General features: G+C 28.9%; 1 protein-coding gene across 1 annotated transcript; it reads right to left on the bottom strand.

Annotated features, from left to right (window-relative positions):
- Positions 1-7130: 7130 nt before the first annotated feature.
- Positions 7131-8077, bottom strand: LOC17877422 (defensin-like protein 91). The gene is made up of 2 exons (XM_006286159.2): positions 7917-8077; positions 7131-7427 (listed from the first exon to the last, which is right to left on the bottom strand). The coding sequence occupies exons 1-2, from the start codon at positions 7993-7995 to the stop codon at positions 7222-7224; spliced, it is 285 nt and encodes a 94-aa protein (XP_006286221.1). The 5' UTR covers positions 7996-8077; the 3' UTR covers positions 7131-7221.
- Positions 8078-22084: the final 14007 nt, after the last annotated feature.

The raw sequence follows: 22084 nt of genomic DNA, 5'->3' as shown, positions 1-22084 counted from the left end.
ATTATTAATTTTAGGTAGTTTTTAAGCGACCTTAAATAATTTATTTTGAAAAAATGTTAAAATATTTTTATTTTATTTTGAAAATCATATTCAAATAATTTATTTTATGAGCCTATTTAATTAGTCAAACTGGAAAAAAATAATTGTCTTTTATATATCTATATATATAGTTTATTCCATTACTATTGGGCAATTGGCAGGTTTTCAATCAACCAAAAAAAATAGTTTATTTCGTTAGTGAACTAAACTGTCTTTGTTAACATTTTAAAACTTGTAATTAATTATTAAGATTCCTCTAACAACATTTTTGTCAGCTAGACCATAGTCTAGAAACAAGTTCTCTTGATGATTAATAAAGCAATGTCGTTTTTATTCGATTCTATCTTGAATTGGTAATCCTAACCACAGTGATGCACAAGGCTCCAAGCAATTTGTCAAAAGGGCTATTATTATTATGAGCCTATTCTGATTCTTTGTTCTTTCATTTTCAACCATGTGTAGTCTGACCGATGTTGTAAGATCTTCAGCTTTAAACGATGTTCCATTATTGCTCCATATGCTTTTTTACCATAACCATTTGTGATTTGGCCTTTTCTTGCAAGTCTCCTCTCTCTAACGTAGTTTTCAAAGCAATATGGCCTTTTGTACATGTTAACTTGGAATTATGGTTAACCTGGTTACATTTGATGCTGCAATCTCGTTGGCCTTTTCCAAGATGTATAGCGTCTATGACATATATCTGATGCGGATAGCTCATGCCAAATCTTAGCTATGTGAATATATGAATCATCTACAGTTGTTAACATATGTTACTCTTCTATATACCAAAAAGTTTAAATGTAGGACTGAACTAATTTAATTATATCAAAAGGTGAAGTAATGTAAGTGAGGACAAAGAAACTACAGGATTGAAATCATAGAAGGACCAAAAGGAATACCGATAACCCCATATATTATTATGAAAGACATGAGGGGTCCTTAAATCAGTCCCCAAGTTCAGCTATACAAGGACACTAAAAAAGTCAAAAGTTGGAAACTGAGAAGAATTGGATAATATCGACAGTTGCTGAAACATCCATGTATAGCGTCTACCTAGTTCAGGCCACAAACAAAAGAAACCGAGAACAAAAAACACTGGAAGATAGGAAACCAACCTGCTGAGCCTATGCATTTGCCAAAGTGCAAAACATATAGCTGAAGGAGCAACACCTTGTGACTTGAGTTTACCCACAAGTTCCTCAACATTCTGAAAACTCTCAAACTGTCCAATAATTTGAACTAAAGCTGCACAAATAGCTTGTGTATCATTATGTTCCTTATATTTTATGGCTTCAAAATGTTTATCTATCATATTCCAGTTCTATTTCTCTCCCATCCAAGTAATAAGATTCACAAATATCCTAGGATCAGGATAAAGCCCCTGATCATGTGGATGTGGAGATATACAATAGCATTATCGATACTTTGGTAAGTACGGAGAGTTCGATGAAGCGTTACAAGTTTTACAGAATATGCAGAGGTCTGGTGATTCCAAGCCTAATATCAGTACATGGAATTCGCTAATCCAGTGGCATTGTCATTATAGTGAGCTTGATCCGGCTCTTGAGCTGTTTACAATGATGCAGAGCCATGAACTCAATCTTCATGCAATCTTCCCCAACTTCTGGATTTTGATTATGCTCGACATGGACGGTTATTAAGGTCTCATGTCCGCAAGTCTTTCAATTTTTAAGTTGGAAGAGACGTTAACCAACTTCTCTCAGCGTATGATCTTTTTATCTTAATAGATTTTTTAAGTTTAAAATTTTATGATTCTAGATTCATCTCTCAATCTTGTTTCTAAATAATTTTGTTTTCTAACTAATATTCATCTACTATATTTTTTGGTTCTTCAAATTTGAACATACAGCTACATTTTCATATATGATTGCTTATATGTTGCTTATGTTTTGCTTATATTTTTCTTATATAAAGTTTATTTTTTTCCACGAACTAGATCATCATATATTTCTTTTCGAATTCTTCAAATGTAAAACACAACCTAAGAAAATCTCAAAATTTTCAGTTCTTTTGATGCTTAGTACTCTAGAATATTATTAAAAAAATATCATTTCTTTATGAGAAAAGATAATAACTTTGATTTCAATGTCTATCATATCTAACAAAATTGGTCCTTGTGGTGGCAGTGTCGCTGACATATTTTGTGATGTTTTATGGGTCAGCTGCATTTCATGCGTCGGCTATTCTAAAACAAGTGCTTATACATTTCCTTAATATATAGATCTTCATAATAATTGGTTTGATTTGTGGCTTTTCATCAGAATCTAAGTTCCTTTGATCAAAGCGTCATCCTCAGTGGTAAGCTTCAATGTTCACCGCGGGAAAGCTGCTCCTATCAGATGGAGTATGGCGACGGAAGTGTGACATCTAGATATTATATCTCAGATGTCATTTCTTTCGAGACCGTGTTTTCAAGCAACTTCACGACAATTCCTCTGCGCCATTTGTTTTTAGGTAACCTAATTTTTCCTTTATGAGAAACTGGTTTGCTTTGTTTCTAACTTTTAATACAGCTTTTCCATGTTTTTCTATTAATTCTTTAGGTGTAGCAACTTACTGGCTAAATATATATCGATGCCAAAGACAACAATACATGGCATCATTGGGTTAGGCAAGGGAGATTATCAATAGCTCACAACTTTTGAGTCAGCGTCTTGCACCAAAAATATTATCGCTCTATCTCAAAGGAATAAAGATGGTGAGGGGTTGTAATGGTTTTAGTTGAAAATCATATAGCAAATACGGTCTACACACCTCTTGATTGCACTAAGTTCTTGAAACTTCTATTGTACTTCTCAATTAACTCTTAATATGATACTAGTAAAAATAGAATGTCTAACCTATGTTTTGATATATTACAAAATACATTTCAGGAAATTATGTGAATTTGAAGAGTGTTGCTATAAATGATCAGATACTACAAATTGACCTCTCTGTTTTCTTAGTAGCCAATGGTGGTTATGGGACAATGATTGATTCAGGGACTGTACTTTCTTATTTTCTGGTTGAAGCTTATGATCCATTGTCCAAGTTGCGAGTGTTTTTTTCCATCCAATTAAAGATAGATCTGAAATGTAGAAAAACCTACATTTATTATATGAGATACAAATTCGTTTTTAATTATAGATGTAAAATATTTAATGAAAATTTATTTTTAATATGTAAGATTTAATATAAATTAATTAATTTTTAAGTGAGGAGAAAAATAGGAGAAAAAATAGATGACACTTGTCAAATTTTTATGTGTCACGGGTCAGCTTCTCAAAGCTTATTTTTTGAGAAACTTTACTTTATTATATAATAATATAGAAATCTGTTTTCAATTGTAGATGTCAAATGTTTAATAAAAATCTTTTTTTCATAGGTATGATTTAATATTAATTTTTAAGTAATGAGAAAAATAGGGAAAAAGATGACACATGTCAAATTTTTATGTGTCATATACTTATTAATTTTTAAGTGAGGAGAAAAAAAAGATGGCACATGTCAAATTTTTAGGTGCCACGTGTAAGCTTCTCAAAGTTTTTTTTTTGAGAAACCTCACTTAACTATGTTCTTATTGCCATAACCATGGTGAATGTGGCTACGAGGCCATGACGGTTCATAAATTGAAGAGGATAATGTTTCTGAACCATTTCTGGATTTCTGGATTTCACGCAACTACATTTTTATATTTGATTGCTTATATGTTGCTTCTGTTTTGCTTATATTTTTCTTATATAAATTTTAATTTATTCCACAAATTAGATCATGATATATTTCTTTTCGAATATCTCAAATGTAAAACGCAACCTAAGAAAATCTCAAAATTTTCAGTTCTTTTGATGGTTAGTACTCTAGAATATTATAACAAAAATTCTCATTTATTTATGAGAAAAGATAATAACTTTGATTTCCATGTCTTTCATATCTAACTGCTAACAAAATTGGTCCTTGTGGTGGCAGTGTCGCTGACATGTTTGCTGAAGTTAATTGCACTTTGCCAGTGGTGCATTCATGGTCATAAAACCGCAGTTGTATCTTTTTGAGATTTTCCCTCATGGTGTAACTTTATTCATATGCTAACAACATTTTATAACATTCAAAAACCAACTTCTAAATTATAACTAAAGACTACTCCTAAAACTATACACTAAATATAAACTAGTCAACCAAAACTTAAAAAAAATCAATTCTACACTTTCAAAAATCAATTTTTTATGTTTACGGCATTTTCGGGAAAACAACTTTTATGGTATTTTTGGAAAAGAAAAATAAATTTTGGGATTTAACGTGAATAGAACAAAATGTAAGAAATTTTGAGAATAGAAATCTATTTAATTTATGTGTCACAAAATTCTCCAACATAAATAAGATAGGTTGGGACGAAACATGAATTCTCATTTTAAAAACACGTATAAAAATGGTGACAATAAAAATAATATTTCTGTAAAGGTTTCCAATATGAATTTAACTAATTTTGTTCAATACACCACATATGGTACACTAATAAACAAAAACAAAATTAACAATATTTCATAAAAATTGAAAATTAAAATAAAAACATAATTAAATGATATGAAGTAAATTAGTATATATAAAGTAAATTATACTAATATGTTAAATTTTAAAATTGTTCCATATGATACAAAATATATAAAACAGAAAATCAGAAATGAATATATAATAGTATAAAAATGATCATAAGAGATATAAATTCCGTCAAATCCAAAAAAAAAGAAAAACGTAAAACAAAAAAATAAATTATGATAATTTATAAAGAGATAATGTATCCACCCGAAACCCACAAATCATTTTCATCTTTTGTGCCAACATATTAAAAAAGCCGACAATATTAACATCTAGATCTATATCTGCTAGGAACCCTAATATCACATGTTTCTCTATGATTCTCCACCGCACTTCCGTTTACACCCACACATCGACCGATACTATACACACTCAATTTGTCAACTACTAATGAAACTAAAACTCAACAGGTTTTTTATACAAACACAACCTAAGAAAATAATAAAAATATATGCTATAGTGAAAAAATAAATAGGAAATAAAATATGAACTAATTACTCATAAACAATATAATAAAACTCACGCGCGTAACACGAGCAACTGACTAGTTCACCGTATAAACGCCATATATAGAAAGAGTATACAAAATGGCTTCCCACCGTACAACATATATACATCGTATATATATGGTCGTACATATCATGCCGTATTTCCGAACACTAGATTTTATATAGAAAAATAATTTTAAATATAGAAAAAATCTCAAACTGAAAAATAATTAAAACTATTTGACAAAAAAATATTAAACTGAGTCAAACTTTCTGTTATGGAAAACATATTACATAATACTATATTTTAACTCGCGGTACACCGCGTGGCAAACATTGTCTTTATAATTCATATTCTCTTGAATTTATAGAGTTTTTTTAGAATTTAGAAAATAGTAAAATAAAGATTTTACCCGTATTGAAGTATGAGATTAATAAAATTTAAATTTTTAGTAATATCAATTCAATTTTTCCATGTCTTACTACTCATCCCGTCATATAATATTTTTCAAGCATATTACAATCACTCCCGTCTTACACCCGTCACGTGGTATAACTGCCAAAAAATTAAACGCATGTTTAAAATTAGGAAAAAAGATGGCTGGCTACACCAAATATAGAAGAATGCATGGTCACACATACCAAATATCATATTGTATACTCAGCTAGACGAACTAAATGTATTGCATGACCACATGCATCAACTATACAATACCATAGTTATAAAATTCTGGTACACCGGTCAACTGACTCTGGCGTTGACCGGTGTTGACTCCGGCGTTGACCGTGTTTGACCAAAAAAAAATATTCCAGATTTTTTTTTTATATAATTTTATTTATACTGTTAAAAAAACTAAAAACTATCATCATGGTAAGGTAAATAGTACTTTAGCTTAAACTTGGTGGAAATTTTAAAATTATATGTAGTTAATAATCCGTAATACTTTAGTTTAGAGTTAAAATATTAATAACATTTAAAAAAATTTAAAAGTTTCAAAAATTTATATTATTCTACATTTTCTAATATTAATAACACTTCAATTTTTATATAGAGTTTAAATAGTTAGATTATTTTAAATATTCTATGAAGCTTAATTATTTATAATATTTGAGCTGTTTAAAAGTTTCAATATTTATCTAATTTTAAAATTTAAAAGTTTAAAAGTAGTAATTGATGATGATGGTTTCCTTCTACTAAGATTTCCTCCAAATTTATGATGCTTTCGGAGCCTTAGATTAGTAAATGAGTTTCCAAGGGGTGAATAAAAGAGTTACCAAGTATTGTTGAGGAAAAATAGCAAATGACATATTTGGATTAATTGTAATTCGGGGAGTGAGAGTTCCTATATATTCCTTTCCCTCCTTGGGTTAATGTTATGAGGCCTCAGCAAAATACCCGGATCCGAAATCCATATCTGAACGCGATCCGAAAGACCCAAACTGAACCCATACCCGATAATAGAAAATACTCGTATGGGTCTAGGACTTATAAGTTTCGGACACCGGAACCCGATTGGGTATTATCCAAAATCCGAAAAAACGCTAACAAATCCGATGTTTTATAAGTTCTGTGTAAATGTATATAACCCTTAGGATATATCATCAAGATTACTAAATTATCACTACTAATCTTGTAAAAACTTCCTTACATGGTTGTTTTTTTTGTTACTTAGTTTTTAAAAGATATGGATTTGTATGTTGCTTTGAACCTTTGTTGGTTTTTGAGTATTTTCTCTTTGTTTTTCCTTGGTTTTTAACATTAAGATCGAAATGATTTTGGATTTTTTTGTTTATAATCGAATAAAAAATCAAAACCAAACCGATTTTTAAAGTGTATATTCGTTATCGTGTGTAACCCAAAGAAACCGAACCGAATAAGTGTTTTCTAAATACGAACCCGATTAATATAAATACTCGAATGGGTTTAAGACTCTTTTACCAAAATGCCCGAATCGGTTGTTTTTTTCCCTTCAAGCTCTTTAGATATTCATCTAGTAGCCTAAGATTTGATGTTTTTCATCAAAGTGGTTTCTTTTTCTTCTTTCTCTCTATTTTTTATTCATATTGATATATTAATTGGGACTACATATAAATATGGAAGTGATTAGAAAGTAGGAACATTAGATTTAGATATCGGAGAGTCATTTTGAGACATTAAACCAGCTATACAACAACAATAATTGCCATACTGATTTCCTAGACAATCTCCTCCTTTGGGATGCCCCATCGACATGCACGTTTTGATGCATTCTGCTTGGTTCTTACATCCCTTCAAACATGGTTCAATATATGGCTTCATTGGCATGAAAGCTGACCAACCATATAAACAAAGTAAATTAATTAAATTATGAAATAGCATAATCACTAAAACAGGATTACTATCAATTTACAATAGAATTGTAAAGCAGTGGAATAAGCAAAAAAAAAAAAAAGATAGTTGAATGAGATTCTATAAAATCAAGTTACAAAATTAATTGAAATTATTTTTTATTTTCACGTTTTATCATTCTGTGATTTTGAAGAATATGTTGTCGGTCGAATTATGTTTTAAAAACGTGAAAATCTGAAAAGGTTTCATGCCGTTCAGAACTATGATCTCATATTTGGTTCGTAACAAACACAATAAAATCAATTTATACAAAGTAAAATTAATTTAATTAAAAAATAAAAATAAATAAACTCTGTGCTTGTAAGTAATTTACAAAGAATATTTATAAAATTCAAAATTTCAAAAAAAATTCTGAAAATTTTAATTATTTGTACTTTAAACAAAGCATATTTAACTAATAAATATAGTACCTGAAATCATAGGCATAAGGATGAGAGCAAAAATCATCAACGAAAATAGTAAAAACGGTGAAAAACACTTCGTTGCCATCACTTGTGTTTGTGAAGGATGCAACAAATCCAAGCAGATGAAAAAAGAAAAACCTATAGAAAAAATGTTCAAATCACTGTTAGAAAATTTGCTTAATGACTTATTTGCAATGTTTTATATATATAAAAAAAATTTCTTTTTCAATAAAGACTTCAACCGTTTCCTACGAATTCATATTAATTAAATCAAGATTTACCTTGCCTTTTTTTGTTATATGAATATAATCTTCAAAGAGTTATGCCATGTCTATATATATATATATATATATATAGAGAGAGAGAGAGAGAGAGATGTTTAGCCTCACTTTTGACTTTTAATTCTAATGTTTTTTCCATTTGACTAAATTTTGACTCTTAATTTTCCATTTACATTAGTCTAAATTTTGACTCTTAATTTTCCATTTACATTGGTCTAAATTTTGACTAATACTTTTTGTAAAAAATCTACCACATTAGTATATAATCTACAAAAATATATTAATTAAAAAAAACAAATGACTTTTTGTTTAATATATCTATCTTCAATAATTTATTAAGTACAAAGTGTATCGGCCATAAGGGTTTTGTGCAAATATACTCTCCAAGTCACCATTTTTTGCAACTTTACTCTCTAAATCCAGAAAATAAAAATCAATCCTGCAAAGTCAAAATAAATACGCAATATAGACAAAACCCTTCTTTTAATTATATAAATAAATATACAAAACTTGAACATCATGTAATATGATTTTCTTAATAATATGATCATTATTCGTGCTACATCAAGGGTTAAATTTAGAGAAATACCCTAGGATAGCACTACTTTTTATCTTTTTGCTTTCTCCGATGAAGCTTTTAATGAATCTTTCAATATGAGATCTTTATTTCCGATCTCAAATATTTCCATAAGTGGTAAATCAATAGTTGGAAGCTTCACCCAAATGATTTAATCAGATATTCATCGAGTCCATCACAAATCGGGTTCGGATTTGATGCTTTGTTTGGTGTTGGTGATTTTAAGCAGCTACAAAGTAGCAATACAAGATGGTATGGTGTTGTTTGCTCAGTCTTCTACTCCAATGGGAAATATCAAGAAACGACTAGGAGCATGAATTAATCCCAGTCTTATAGTTGATATTGCGAAGCCACTTCCCAACAGAGATCCTTACATCGAAAGCTTCTCCGGCGGGTTTCCACACGGACCCGGCAAGGATCGCTGGAAAGATGGGTGCATGTAAGAAGGTGACTGGAAACGAGGCAAAATTTCAAGGAAAGGCAACTCGTGGCCTAGTGGAGCTACTTACGAAGGTGAAATTCAAATCTGGGAGAATAGAAAGTTTGGAACTTTTACATGGAGATATTTACAGAGAAAATTGGGATAGGAAACATGGTTATTGGGAAAAAGCGTAATGCAAATTGAGATTTCTACCAAAGTACTTGGAGAAGGAATCTGCAAAATGGTAGAGGTCTGTACATTTGGAGAATGGCGTAGTGGTATAATTTGTGGAAAAGGGTTGATTGTTTGGCATCATGGGAAGAAATACGTAGGTTTCTGGGAGAATGTCCTATAGTAAGTGGTGTGCTTACTTGGAGTGATGGTGCTTCTTGTGTTGGTGTTTGGATTGAGAGTAATATCCTGAGGAGTTTCTTTAAATGGTGTTGAGAAAACTTGTGAAATCTCTCTGATCAAGATAACTTATGAAATCTCGGTGATCAAGATAACTCTTAGTGGTTTTAGAAAAATGAGTCATTGCGAAGAACAGTTGCCATAACGAACATCTTTTAATCCCTTCCTTAAACCTCCTAGGTTATTTAGCCACCATATATGGGTTCTTCTTTCTCTGTCTTTGTTTGATGAATCACCTCCTCCATTGAAGCTACTGATGAGGTATAAATGGAGCTACTCGTGAACATCTACAACTTGAAAATAACACCGGCATCTTTTAGGTAAAGCTTTTTAAATTTTAAGGACGTACTAAATATTATGAAATTCTTCCTCAATTTAAAAAGAAATAGAGGAGTTTGTCAATCTTTGATTTATGTTGTGTCTTAATGTATCACAAATTCCTCCAGTATGATGAATTTTATGCATTGAATTGTTTTCAAACATTATGACATGTATACAAGAACACTTTAAAAATATCATTTTCATTTAATTTTTATGAAAACTATCCTGAATCTCATGAAGTCATTCTTGAATATTTCTAAAATTAAAATAAATGTGTTTCTAAATCTCTATATTTGTGTGTGTTTGCTTCAACATTTCAAATATTAGTGTATTTCTCTATTATTGAGGCATTGTAACGCCCATGTTCGGAAATGGGTGGTGTCGATCGACCAATTTGACCGGTTTGTTTTAAATCGAAAAAAATTGATTTGGGTGGTTTGGTTTAACCCTAGGGCACGAGTATTAAAAGAGGAAATATTGATTTTGGAGTGTTTAGCCGCTTTTGTCTTCTAGTGAGTGAAAACCTTCTAAACATTTCATGTGAGGACTATGTGGGTTGTAGTGAGGTTTGGTGCTTTTTTGAGAGTTTTAGCAAAAAGAAAGGGAGAATGCGTGGCTGTGGTGTTAAGAGAGTCTTGTGCTCCCTCTGATTGTGTTGTTTTTTTGTCACTGTTCCTTCCATCTCAAGGTGAGTGCATGACCAAGGCTTAACTAGGCAGTTTTGATCCATGTTTGGATAATTTCATGATTGTTGATTGATTCATTTGCTTGTGTGCTTGTTTTCTGTGTTTTGGTGCCTCTGAACGTCCTTCTGGAACGTCATTATTGTCCATGGTGTGCAAGGAAATGAAGATCCGTCGAGGAGAAGTGACTGGAGCGATGTTAGGGTTGCGGTGTCGATCGACACGAGTAGTGGGTGTCGATCGACACTACTCGTCATTTTGGGTTTTCAGTAGCGAGTGTCGACCGACACCAGTCCTCAACAGCGCCTGAGTCGTATTGCTTGTGTGTATAGCCTAGTAGTTGGGATGAGTGCCTCACTAAGTATTTTTTGAAATACTCTTTCGGTAATGCAGATAAAAGCAAGGTGTGACCGTGGAATCAGGGCAAGGAGAGAAGAATGATATAGGAGCTCGCTGAATGTTTTATGTATTTCGTGATGATATTGTTAGGAATGCTAGTTCTGGAATTTATAAGCATGTTAGGATGATTCTACTATATCTGGATGATTGATGGTTTATTAGTAATGGTTATTGGATTGTTGCTTTAATTGTCATCGGCTGGTTTTTAGTTGGTTTGAATGATTTGATTGATTAAATTGATTTAATATGGTTATCTAGTTTAATCTCAAATGACTTGTATGATTGGTTAAATTGTTTTAATCTAGTTTAGCTGGTTAAGTTGGGTTAATCGGTTTAGACGGTTTAAATTGATTTGGTCTGGTATGATTGGTTTAGTAGAGTTTAATCCGGTTCAGCTTTGTATTAATTCGGTGGTGTATGTTTAATTCAGACTACATATTATCTAATAAGTATGAGATATTAGTTAATGATTTTTTTGAAAAAGGTCGGGCAATTTTAGATATTATAAAATCCAGCATAATACAACAAATAAAGGGAAAAAATAACGAGTTACACGAAATATACCAAAATACATCACTACATATCTCAAGAAACAAAACCGACAAATACAAGATAAAAACACTACCAATAGAGACAACAGTGAAAAGAAAATATTCTCCTGAGTAGGAAATTCAAAATTTAGTTAAGTTTACGTTGTTATAAGGACAACTCAAAATAATGTGCATACATTTGATAAAGCAAAGTTCACGGGGAATTGACAATATTCCAGTGAAAAGAAAACCATAATTTAACATTGAGTTGGTAGTTTCAAATCCTTCCTTTCTCATTGTTTCAAATCAATTAGCTTGTGGCCTTTTACGTGACCAGTTTTGGATAAGACTTTTTAAGTGCTTCACACCATATGAACTCATAAATAATATAACTAAAGTCTAAGTATTTAATAAGTATGAGTTTAAAAAATTATTTAAAACTAACACATTTAATTATTAAAATATAGATTATATTAAAAATGTTCCTTGAAACACTATCAAAGCATTATGGGTCGACCAAGATACAAATTTTCGTCTAGAAAAAAAAACACTACCTTTTTATATTGTATGCCAAATTGTGTAATTAAAAATGTTTAGTTTTTAAAAAATAAATTAACTATTTTTAACAAAAAAAATTGTTATATGAAATACAAATAACTAATTAATATATTTTAGTATATATTTAGTTTCAAAGTATCACACATTTGCTATTTAATTTCAAATTCATGCAACACGTGAGACATTACCTAATATAGATATATACATTAGCTCTCATGTTTATGATATCTAACTGCTAACGAAACTGGCACTACAAGAAAAACAGCCATTTCCTACGACCAGTTGCGTGAAAAAACGGTAGGAAACAACCGTTTTTCACCATTTTCCTACGATTAAAATAGTAGGAAATCGCCCGTAGGAAATCGTAGTTGGTAAGATATTGGTAGGAAATTTCCTACCAAAAACACGACGAAGGAACTTTTGTAGAAAATTTCGTAGGAAAAGTGAAGGGTATTTCTGATCGTTTTCCTTCCAATAATGCGTAGGAAACTTTCCTACCACTTTATGACACGCTTTTTCGTAGTAAAATTCTTTCTTATTTCCTACCCGTTGCTGTTTTTGTAATAATTGCGAAGTATTTTGGTAGGAAATATTTTCTTCCAAAAATTTTGTAGGAATTTTCGTAGGAAATCACCATGTTTTCTTGTAGTGTGGTCCTTGTGGTGGTAGTGTCGCTGACATGATTTATGAAGTTAACATGATATGCTAAACATATTTACTAACACCAAAAAGGTGTTAGTGATCTCTGTTTATTTTTTTATATCATCAGTTAGTAGATCTAATACATTGCATTGCATTCCGGCTGGTGACAAGTCGTCGGATAACCATTATCGATGGTAATTATCTATTTCTTTTTTGGTCTAATTAAAGTGAAATATTGCTTCTTAATAAGTTTCTTCTCTTATTTTGTTTTTGCAGAAGTGGCTCTTAGAGACAAAGTTTAAACAAGTAGTATATAGCATTGAACGTTGCTTATGTTTTGCTTATGTTTTTCTTAAATAATTCTTGAATTTTTTTATTCAAATTTTGATTGGGAATACATATAATATAAGGAATTGATCAATAATTTGGAAGATTAGAATTCGGAGAATCATTTGAGATTTTTAACCGGCTATACAACAACAATCAAAGCCAGGTTCACCTCCAAGACGATCTCCCAGACAATCTCCTCCTTTGGGATGCCCCATACTCCTGCATTTTGTATTGCATTCTGCTCCTCCAATACATCCCGGCATGCATGGTTGGACATAGGTTTTATAAGGCATGAAAGCTGAATATCATAATAACAACAATTTTTACATAAAATGATAAATATAATAGTTCAAAATTTTAAGGCAAACAAAACCCTTTTTTTGAAGTGATTTCATGACTGATTATAAATTTTTATTTTATTTTTCGAGATAAATTAATATTAAAAAAAATCAATTTTACGTTATAAATACTTGAACATATAAATATGTTACCTGAAATCATAGGCATAAGAATGAGAGCAAATATCACTAGATAGTAAAAAAGGTGAAAACTTTTGTGTCTTCATCACTTGTTTATGTAGAGGATGCTCACAGAAAAATGAAAAGCTATACAAAAGAATTGTTCAAACCATTGTTAGAAATATAGCTCAATGACTAACATGTCCTACAAAATAAAATTTCAAACATATTTACCTCGTATTTTTTTTTCTTTGTTAGACAGACTATGGTGGTGGCCTTGTATATATATACTAGTGATGGACCCGCACGTACGTGCGGAGTTATTTTTACAAAATTACGATTTGTTAAGTAGATGTTATTTTGGTAAAATTTTGTTATATGAGTTTATTTGATAAATTATATATAGACACACATTTGTAAAATATAGATATTGTATTATATAATACAATTTTAAAATTATTTAAATGAAAATGATAAATGATATTACTTGTTTATTTTTTAAACTAATTTCACTGTTTGCTTAGAGATGTTAAATCGGATTTGGGTTTGTCTTTAGTTTGAACTGTTTTATGTGTAATTTAGAATGGAAAACCCGTCATGTCCCTTTCCGTCTTGTCCTGAACCGTCCTGTCCCACCCCGCTCCGTCCCGTCCCGTCTTTTATCTGTCATAAAATTTCTGTCTCGTAATCGTTTCTTTTTAAAACATAATCATTTGCCAATGTTTATTATAAGAAACTTGGTAAAATATTTAGACGGGATACCCGTATTCCTCGTTTAAAAATTTATTTTTATCAAACTAATAAAAATCTAATTATCAATCTAAGTCACATGCTCTCACCATTTTCATTCACAAGGCATTGTCTGTAATCCTAGCATACACAATCCTTGTTCGATTTTTAATTTTATTGATCTTTCCGTTTCATCTTTATTTCTCATTACTTTCTTCAATTCAAAGATTCATGTTTTAGCCTTTTTGTTTTCTAAAGATTTAGGTATTTCTATTTTTTTTTAAACATGGATTTATTGTAGTTTTGTTATCCGAAGTATACGTTATCTTCTTGTACCCGTCATATCATGTCTAAATATTTGAAATAAATCGGAAAGTGGAAATTAAATTTAGCAATTTAAATTACATGTCCCCGTATCATACTCGTAGTTTTATATTTGAAAGTTGAAAGTGAATTTAACTTTATAACCATGTCTCATAACAATTATATCTGATCATGTTCTTTTTTATGAGAAATAATTCAGATAGTGTTTGTTTTCGAATTATAAGTTCCCGTCTTGTATCCATTCCTATAAGTTTATATTTTTTCTAATAAATAACACCATTTACATGTAACTAAATATTATTTTAATATATGTAAAATTTCATATAATCGTCCAAAAGTAGAGATTTATACGTCCCAATGTTGAATTTTGTACAATATTTTTAGAATTTGACAATTAAATATAACTACCAATTTTTTTTTTTCAACCGGTTATCCAAAAGTTATATATCATATTTTTCAAGGATAGTTTAAAATTGTATGTATATGTGAGATAATGTTTGTAGATATTTATTTATGAGAATTTTTTAGAAATACCCTTTTTGGTGTAACCCTTTTTAAAAATACCCCTCTTTTCTATCCATTTTCAAAAATACCCCTTTTCAAATATGAAAAATTATAAACTTTTATATGGTTGATAAGGTACATCAAGATCATCTTTACTACAGCATGACTAAATCCAAATATTTATAAGGTTTTAAAAGGTTCTAAACGGCGTTTATAAGGTTTTATAAGGTTTTTATAAGGTTTTTAAAAGGTTTACAAAGTTTTTATAAGGTTTTTAAATGATTTTGAAAAGGTTTTATAATCTATTTATGAAATATATATATTTATAAATTTACACACATATAAAGATAATTTGGGTCTATAAATATAAGCTTATACATATTTTTTTGATAAATTTCAAATTTTATAGTGAGTTTTTGATAAAATTAGAAAGAGGAGTATTTTAAAAAAGTGTTATTGGAAAAGGGGTATTTTTGAAATTCCCCCTTTATTTATTATATCATACCAATTTGACATTTTATTTGTTTTCAATTAGATTAAATCATAAAATATAATCCATTTATTATTTAAAAATTGGTAATAAGTCGTTAAAATCATTTAAATGTGATATATCCACTTGTTATTTAGTTTTAATCTTAATAGAAATTCTATATGTTTATAATCGCAAAATGTAGTTAATGATTTGATAAAACAATTATTTAATATTTGAAAATAGTAATGATATGCAAATTCCCAATGGATGAAGATTTATTTTGTTAAGATTGTGTGAAATTAATAAGAAAAAAGAAGTTTAGAATAATCATAAGCTAACTGTTTGACCAAATAAAAAACCATTAACTAATTGAATTAATGATACATTTTGTAGATATCTTTTGTGCTTTAATTGCTAGATTGCTTTTTGAATATGGATATTTTTTTTTATGTAAAAATAAGAAATTTATGTTATCTAAAATGTTTATTCGCATGATTTTAGCAAACAAATATTTAATTATTGATTTGTTTAATTTTTATTTATATTTAAAAATTATATATTTTTAAAAAATTTGATGATATGATCAGTTATGTATATATACTATGTAGAATTTGATTAGTTGATTATTTCATATGCTAACATAATTTTTTATCTTTTTATTAATCTAAAAAAATGTTATCTTTGTTTTTAGATATATGATGATTTTTTTTTATTAGATTTCATTCTATATCTATACTATTAATTTCGAAATTATATTAAAATATTAAATTAATATTAAATATGTTTTCCATTAATATAATTTTTAAGTCAAAAATTTGACTATGCTATTTCCATTTCAGAATATTGTGATTAAATTTTAATTTTATTTCGATTAAAGTAAAGTTTCTTTTTAAATTATTTAGAATCTGTTTATCATAAATAATTGACCAAGAATTGAGTCTGTTGGTCATAAAGAATTTTTGATGTAGAGAAAAATCTCAAATTGAAAAGTAATCACAATTGAGTCAAACTTCCTAGCATGGAAATCATATTACATTAATTACGATACTAAGATTTTTCATAAACAAACAATTATAATATCTATATATTAGTAAAAGAGAAATACAATTTAGTTTTCCGGGTCGGGTTAATTAAAGAAAACAATCCGAAAATTAAAATTGGATCTAAGCTAAATGGATACTAAATGGTTACGGGTAAGATCCATTCTGAATTTTGTGATTAATCGTTTCTAAAATTTCCTTCAATTAAAAAGGTAACATTGCATTATAATATATTCTTTCAGCATATTCTTATTTTGGCTGGATACTTATATTACGGGATTTATTGTTAATACAATTAAACTACTTAGATATCAATCTTCAAAACAAAACTAAAAATGTAAATAAATTGTTCAGAAAGCGTGAAATGAGCAAAATCAATCCATACATGTTAGCAAATCATGTGATTAGTCAAGAAGATATTACCGACTTAATCACGCAATTTATTGAAAGAATATTTTCGAAAAACAACCCTAATCGAACCCAACCAAACGTTTTCCTAATATATATAGATGTAAGTCAATTGTTGTAGCGCAGCCATGGGCGGAGAAAGTGAGAATGAGTAATACTTTAAACGACGGTTCAAAGTAGAAGATGAAGTACATAAGGATTAGAAAAAACGAGATTAGGAAAAACGAAGCTTTTTACTCGGGTGAATGATTTAGAGTCGAAAGGAATAAGCTGGATTAGTGGATAGAGAGAATTTGATATTCTAGGGTTTATGTGAGTGGAGGGATTTGGGGAAACATTTGAAGAAGAAGAGAAGAAGAAAGAGACAGCGCACACAAAAAAAAAAAAATACAAGTGGGCGGTCTAATTTTTTTTTTTTTAGTTTTTAAAAAGGTCTATTTATTTTGTGTGTGTTTTATTTTTATGTTTCAAATAGTTACCATTATAAGTGTTGGTAAGCAATACACTTATTTCAATTCAAACATTTTTTTCCAGATTTATTTAAGTTCAAAGTATGCAACAACCATTTCAATTGTACGTAACTGGTTAGATGACCGTAAGAATCTTCAGAAACCACATATTTTATTGTGAACATGCAAATCCAACGACGTTTTGTGGAAACTTTCGATAGAAGCTACAGTCTATCCTGAAAATTAATACAAAACATAGTAAGCATTTGATATACAAAACAGTAGAGTACACAACCTTACAAATTATAACAATATGTTTTCCATGAGCATTTTTAACTTTATGTCCACTTCCTTCGTATTGCTTAAAATTTTGTCAAAATCTATATATATAAAGTTAACCTTTTCTCTCTTCTCCTTAAGCCACATCATCATCCACCTCATTTTATTATTTAATTTTAAAAATTAATTATACCATTTTATCATTTCATTTTAATATTTAAACCTATGTAAATAAGTTTTTCAAAAAAGAATATGAAAGGGTTTTTTTTATATTATACATTATAAAACTAAAAAGATGATTTGTTTAAAAGTTAAAAAAACTTACTAATTATCGATTATACTAAGAAATATATAAATAATAGATTATAATTTTTAGTGAATGTTTAAAATATATATATGATTATATTTACACAATGTAAACCTAAATATAATTGGATTTAACGGGAATAGAGCAAAAAGTAAGAAATTTTGAGAATATAAATCTACCTAATTTATGTCTCAAAACAATTTCTAACATAAATGAGATAGGTCGGACCAAAACATGAATTCTCATTTTTATAAACATATAAAAAGGTAAAAATAAAAATAATATTTTTTAAAAAGTTTCCAATATGAATTTAACTATTTTTTTCCAATACAACACATATGTTAAACTAATAAACAAAATAAAAAATTAACTATATTTCATAAAACTGAAAATTAAAATAAAAAACATTATTAAATGAAATAAACTAAATATAAAGTAAATTATACTAAGATGTTAAATTTAAAAATTGTTCCATATGAAAAAACAAAAAAATATATAAAACATAAAATCAGAAAAATATATATAATAGTATATAAATGATCATTACGAGATATAAAGTACCACAAATCCAAAAAAGAAAAACGTAAAACAAAAAAAAAAAATTATGACAGTATATAAAGAGATAATGTAAACAATTAAAAATATAATAATCCGCCCGAAACCCACAAATCATGTTCAAATTTCATGCCAACATATAAAAGGGCCCAAAATATTAACATCTATGTCTATATTTGGTAAAAACCCTAATAGCACACGTTTCTTAATGATTCTCAACCGCACTTCCATTTACGCCCACACTTCGACTTATACTATACACACTTAATTTCTCAACAACTAATGAAGCTAAAACTCAATAGTTTTTCTATTAAAACACAATTTAAGTTTTTAAAAAGTAGAGTATGATATAGTGAAAAAAAATAAGTAGAAAATAAAATACGAACTAATTACTCATAGACAACCGACTAGAACAATATATTCCCAACTTAAACATAAATCCAAACTTAGAATTTAAATATAAAAAAACACATCGGATTCAGCATATTATCAATTGATTCAAAAAACAATAAATCCTAATTAATAAAACATAAAATTCACTTAAATTACATAAACCGTAAAATTGATTTTAGATACAAAGTTAAATGACATTACCCAAACACATTCCGATTAACCATAAATATATCCACTTCAATTAATCGACTCTTCGGCAAAGTAATTGCAGCTTTTGCTTTTATAATCCGAGATGATAGATCTAATTCCGATTATAAAAAGAAAATTCTAAATACCTTTTTTATAATCGGTACAAGAAAGTAAAAGTTGTTATCTACAAGATTATTTATTTGAGTTGGCCTAAGGATAGATTAATTTTTTGGTCTGACGCGTTTTATTCTGAAATAAGAAACAAAAATTACACTTTGTCTGCTACAAAGGCCAATAAAGCCCAAAAATATTATTATTATTTTATTTAAATTGAGCCCAAAGATAAATACTAGACAATAATCATAGCCCAACAAACAATAAAAACTTTAAATAATTTTTTTAACATATAAACAAAAAAATAACAAAATTAAATTAATAAAGACATTGTTCCATTCACATACAAATAAATTATAACTATATTCAATTGTTATTGTGAAATTTAAAACCCCAAATGATGGAAATTTTAAAAATACCAATATTGCCTTTGACTACATCTATAAATTACATTCAACTCATCATAATATATCATCGTTTAATACACATTCTTTTATTTGTTTTAGTTATATATTATATTTCATTTCTGAATACAAACTTTTCCCAAAAAATTGGAACTAAATATATATTTCGAAATAATATTTGTTGATATTAAAATATATGAGATAATAACACATACGATATAACACGTTAAAAATAAAATAAATTCGAAAGTATTCCCCCGCGCTGTAGCGCGGGTCCGAACCTAGTTATAGTTTAAATAGAAAAGTAACTTTACATGTAAGCACAATCTCAAATGCGCAAACATAATTATTATCTAGAAAAATCTTAATATAGAGTCAAATTTTAAATTTAAAGTTAATTTTTAAATCTAAATTTATACTCAAAACATATTTGATATTAGGGAAAATATATTACGTAATGTGGATCATATTTTTCTTACCTTTTTGTAATTGAAATCTTTTAAAAAGCATATTACATAGTGCAAATTTATTTTCCATCAATAATTTATGATAAATAAAACATAATGCAAGTTTGCACACGTCCTTAGTAAATAATTTATGATAAGAAAAACTTTTTAATTAGTTTTAAATTGAGTAAATTTATGATTTAAAACATCATTTAAATTAAAATGCAAATAAAATCTCCAATACAAAATCCATTCATATTTAAAATCAATTTTTGACTCAAATTTTTGACTCAAATTTTCTTTTATGGCAAAAGATATTAAGGTGGAAGATTTTATACCAATATATGCATATATATATATATATATAAACACATTGCCTACTGGGCTCTTCATAGATTATAACAAAAAAAAGAGCAAGGTAAACCATGTTTTACATAAGATTTTAAAGGAAATGTTATATACCCTTATTTAAAAAGAAACCATTATTTTCTATAAAACAGTGAACAATTAGTCATTGACGAATTTTCTAACATTTATATGAACATTGTTTTTTTTTAGGTTTTTTATTTTTTTTGTGAACGCTGTTGCTTTCTCCAGAAACACAAGTAATGACAACTATAAAGTTTTCAGCGTTTTTATTACTTTCATTGATGATGTTTGCTCTCGTCTGTGTGTCTATGATTTCAGGTAACATTTAATTGAAGTATGTATTCTTTTAAAATTAAAATACCTAGTGAAAATAATATTTAATCTTATAACCATTCAAAAGCGTTGTTCGCACTTAAGATTAATATAAATTATTATTATTGTGTAAAAATTAATATTTTTTATGTTAAACAGCTTTACTTGCGAAACAAGCTTGGCGAATCATTAAACAACCAGAATCTTTATTTGCTCGTATTATGAAAGTTATGTACTTCTGTGATTGTTCAATATTAGATGCAAAAAATAGATCAAAACAATCGTATGGATGGGCATCGATTCTTGCAGGTTTAGAAGTTATTAAAAAAGGAACACGATTCAAAATTGGCGATGGTGAGCATATTCGTATAAATAAAGACAATGTCTCTTTCACACATCCTCCTAGACCGGTTTATAGTATTAATCCAGATGCGGAGATTCATATAAGTGAATTGATCTCGACGACTAGAGGATATAGACAATGGGATACGAGGAAACTTTCGGAAAAAATAAGACCTTAGGACCATGCTCTTTTACAAGATATTTACCTTTCTCAGCAAGTAACTGCAGATGATGTGGTTTGGCACTACAACAAGACAGGGGAGTATTCCGTGCGATCCGGTTATTGGATTACCATGAACGACCCCAATACTTTGGCTACTCGTCCACCTTTACCTCACGGCTCCACTTATTTAAAGAACAAAATATGGAAACTTGATATTCTTCCCAAAATAAAACATTTCCTTTGGCGTTTCATTACTCGATCTTTAGCCACAATTACAAGATTAAATTCTAGGGGAATGAACATAGATCCAGTATGTCCGCGTTGCTTTAGGGCGGATGAAACAATAAATCATATTTTTTTCACTTGCCCTTATGTTAAACGTATTTGGGATTCTTCTCATATTCACCTTCCTAATCTATATACTCCTTCCATTGATAGTGAACAAAATTTAAAAAATATTATTGACTTTCAGTTCACATCCTTCTCCCAACAAGAAAGAATGCTACCTTTGTGGCTTCTTTGGCATATTTGGAAATCGAGAAATAAATTTATTTTTGAAGGTGTTTGGCTCTCTCAGTCCAAGGTTCTACATAAATCAAGATGCGATGTTCAGGCCTGGATGAATCATACTTCTATAGATCAAAATTCTATCACTCCGGAGACTAGATCTTCACCTCAAAGAGTATGGACTCGGCCACCGGTCGACATTCTAAAATGTAATTTTGACGCGGCTTTTGATAACTTTTCTAAGAGAACAATGGGGG

This window comes from Capsella rubella, unplaced genomic scaffold, assembly GCF_000375325.1.
Source record: "Capsella rubella cultivar Monte Gargano unplaced genomic scaffold, Caprub1_0 scaffold_7, whole genome shotgun sequence".
In the NCBI taxonomy this organism is placed as follows: domain Eukaryota; kingdom Viridiplantae; phylum Streptophyta; class Magnoliopsida; order Brassicales; family Brassicaceae; genus Capsella; species Capsella rubella.
The sequence above is the reverse complement of the archived record's forward strand: the minus strand, read 5'-3'. Positions and strand labels throughout refer to the sequence as shown.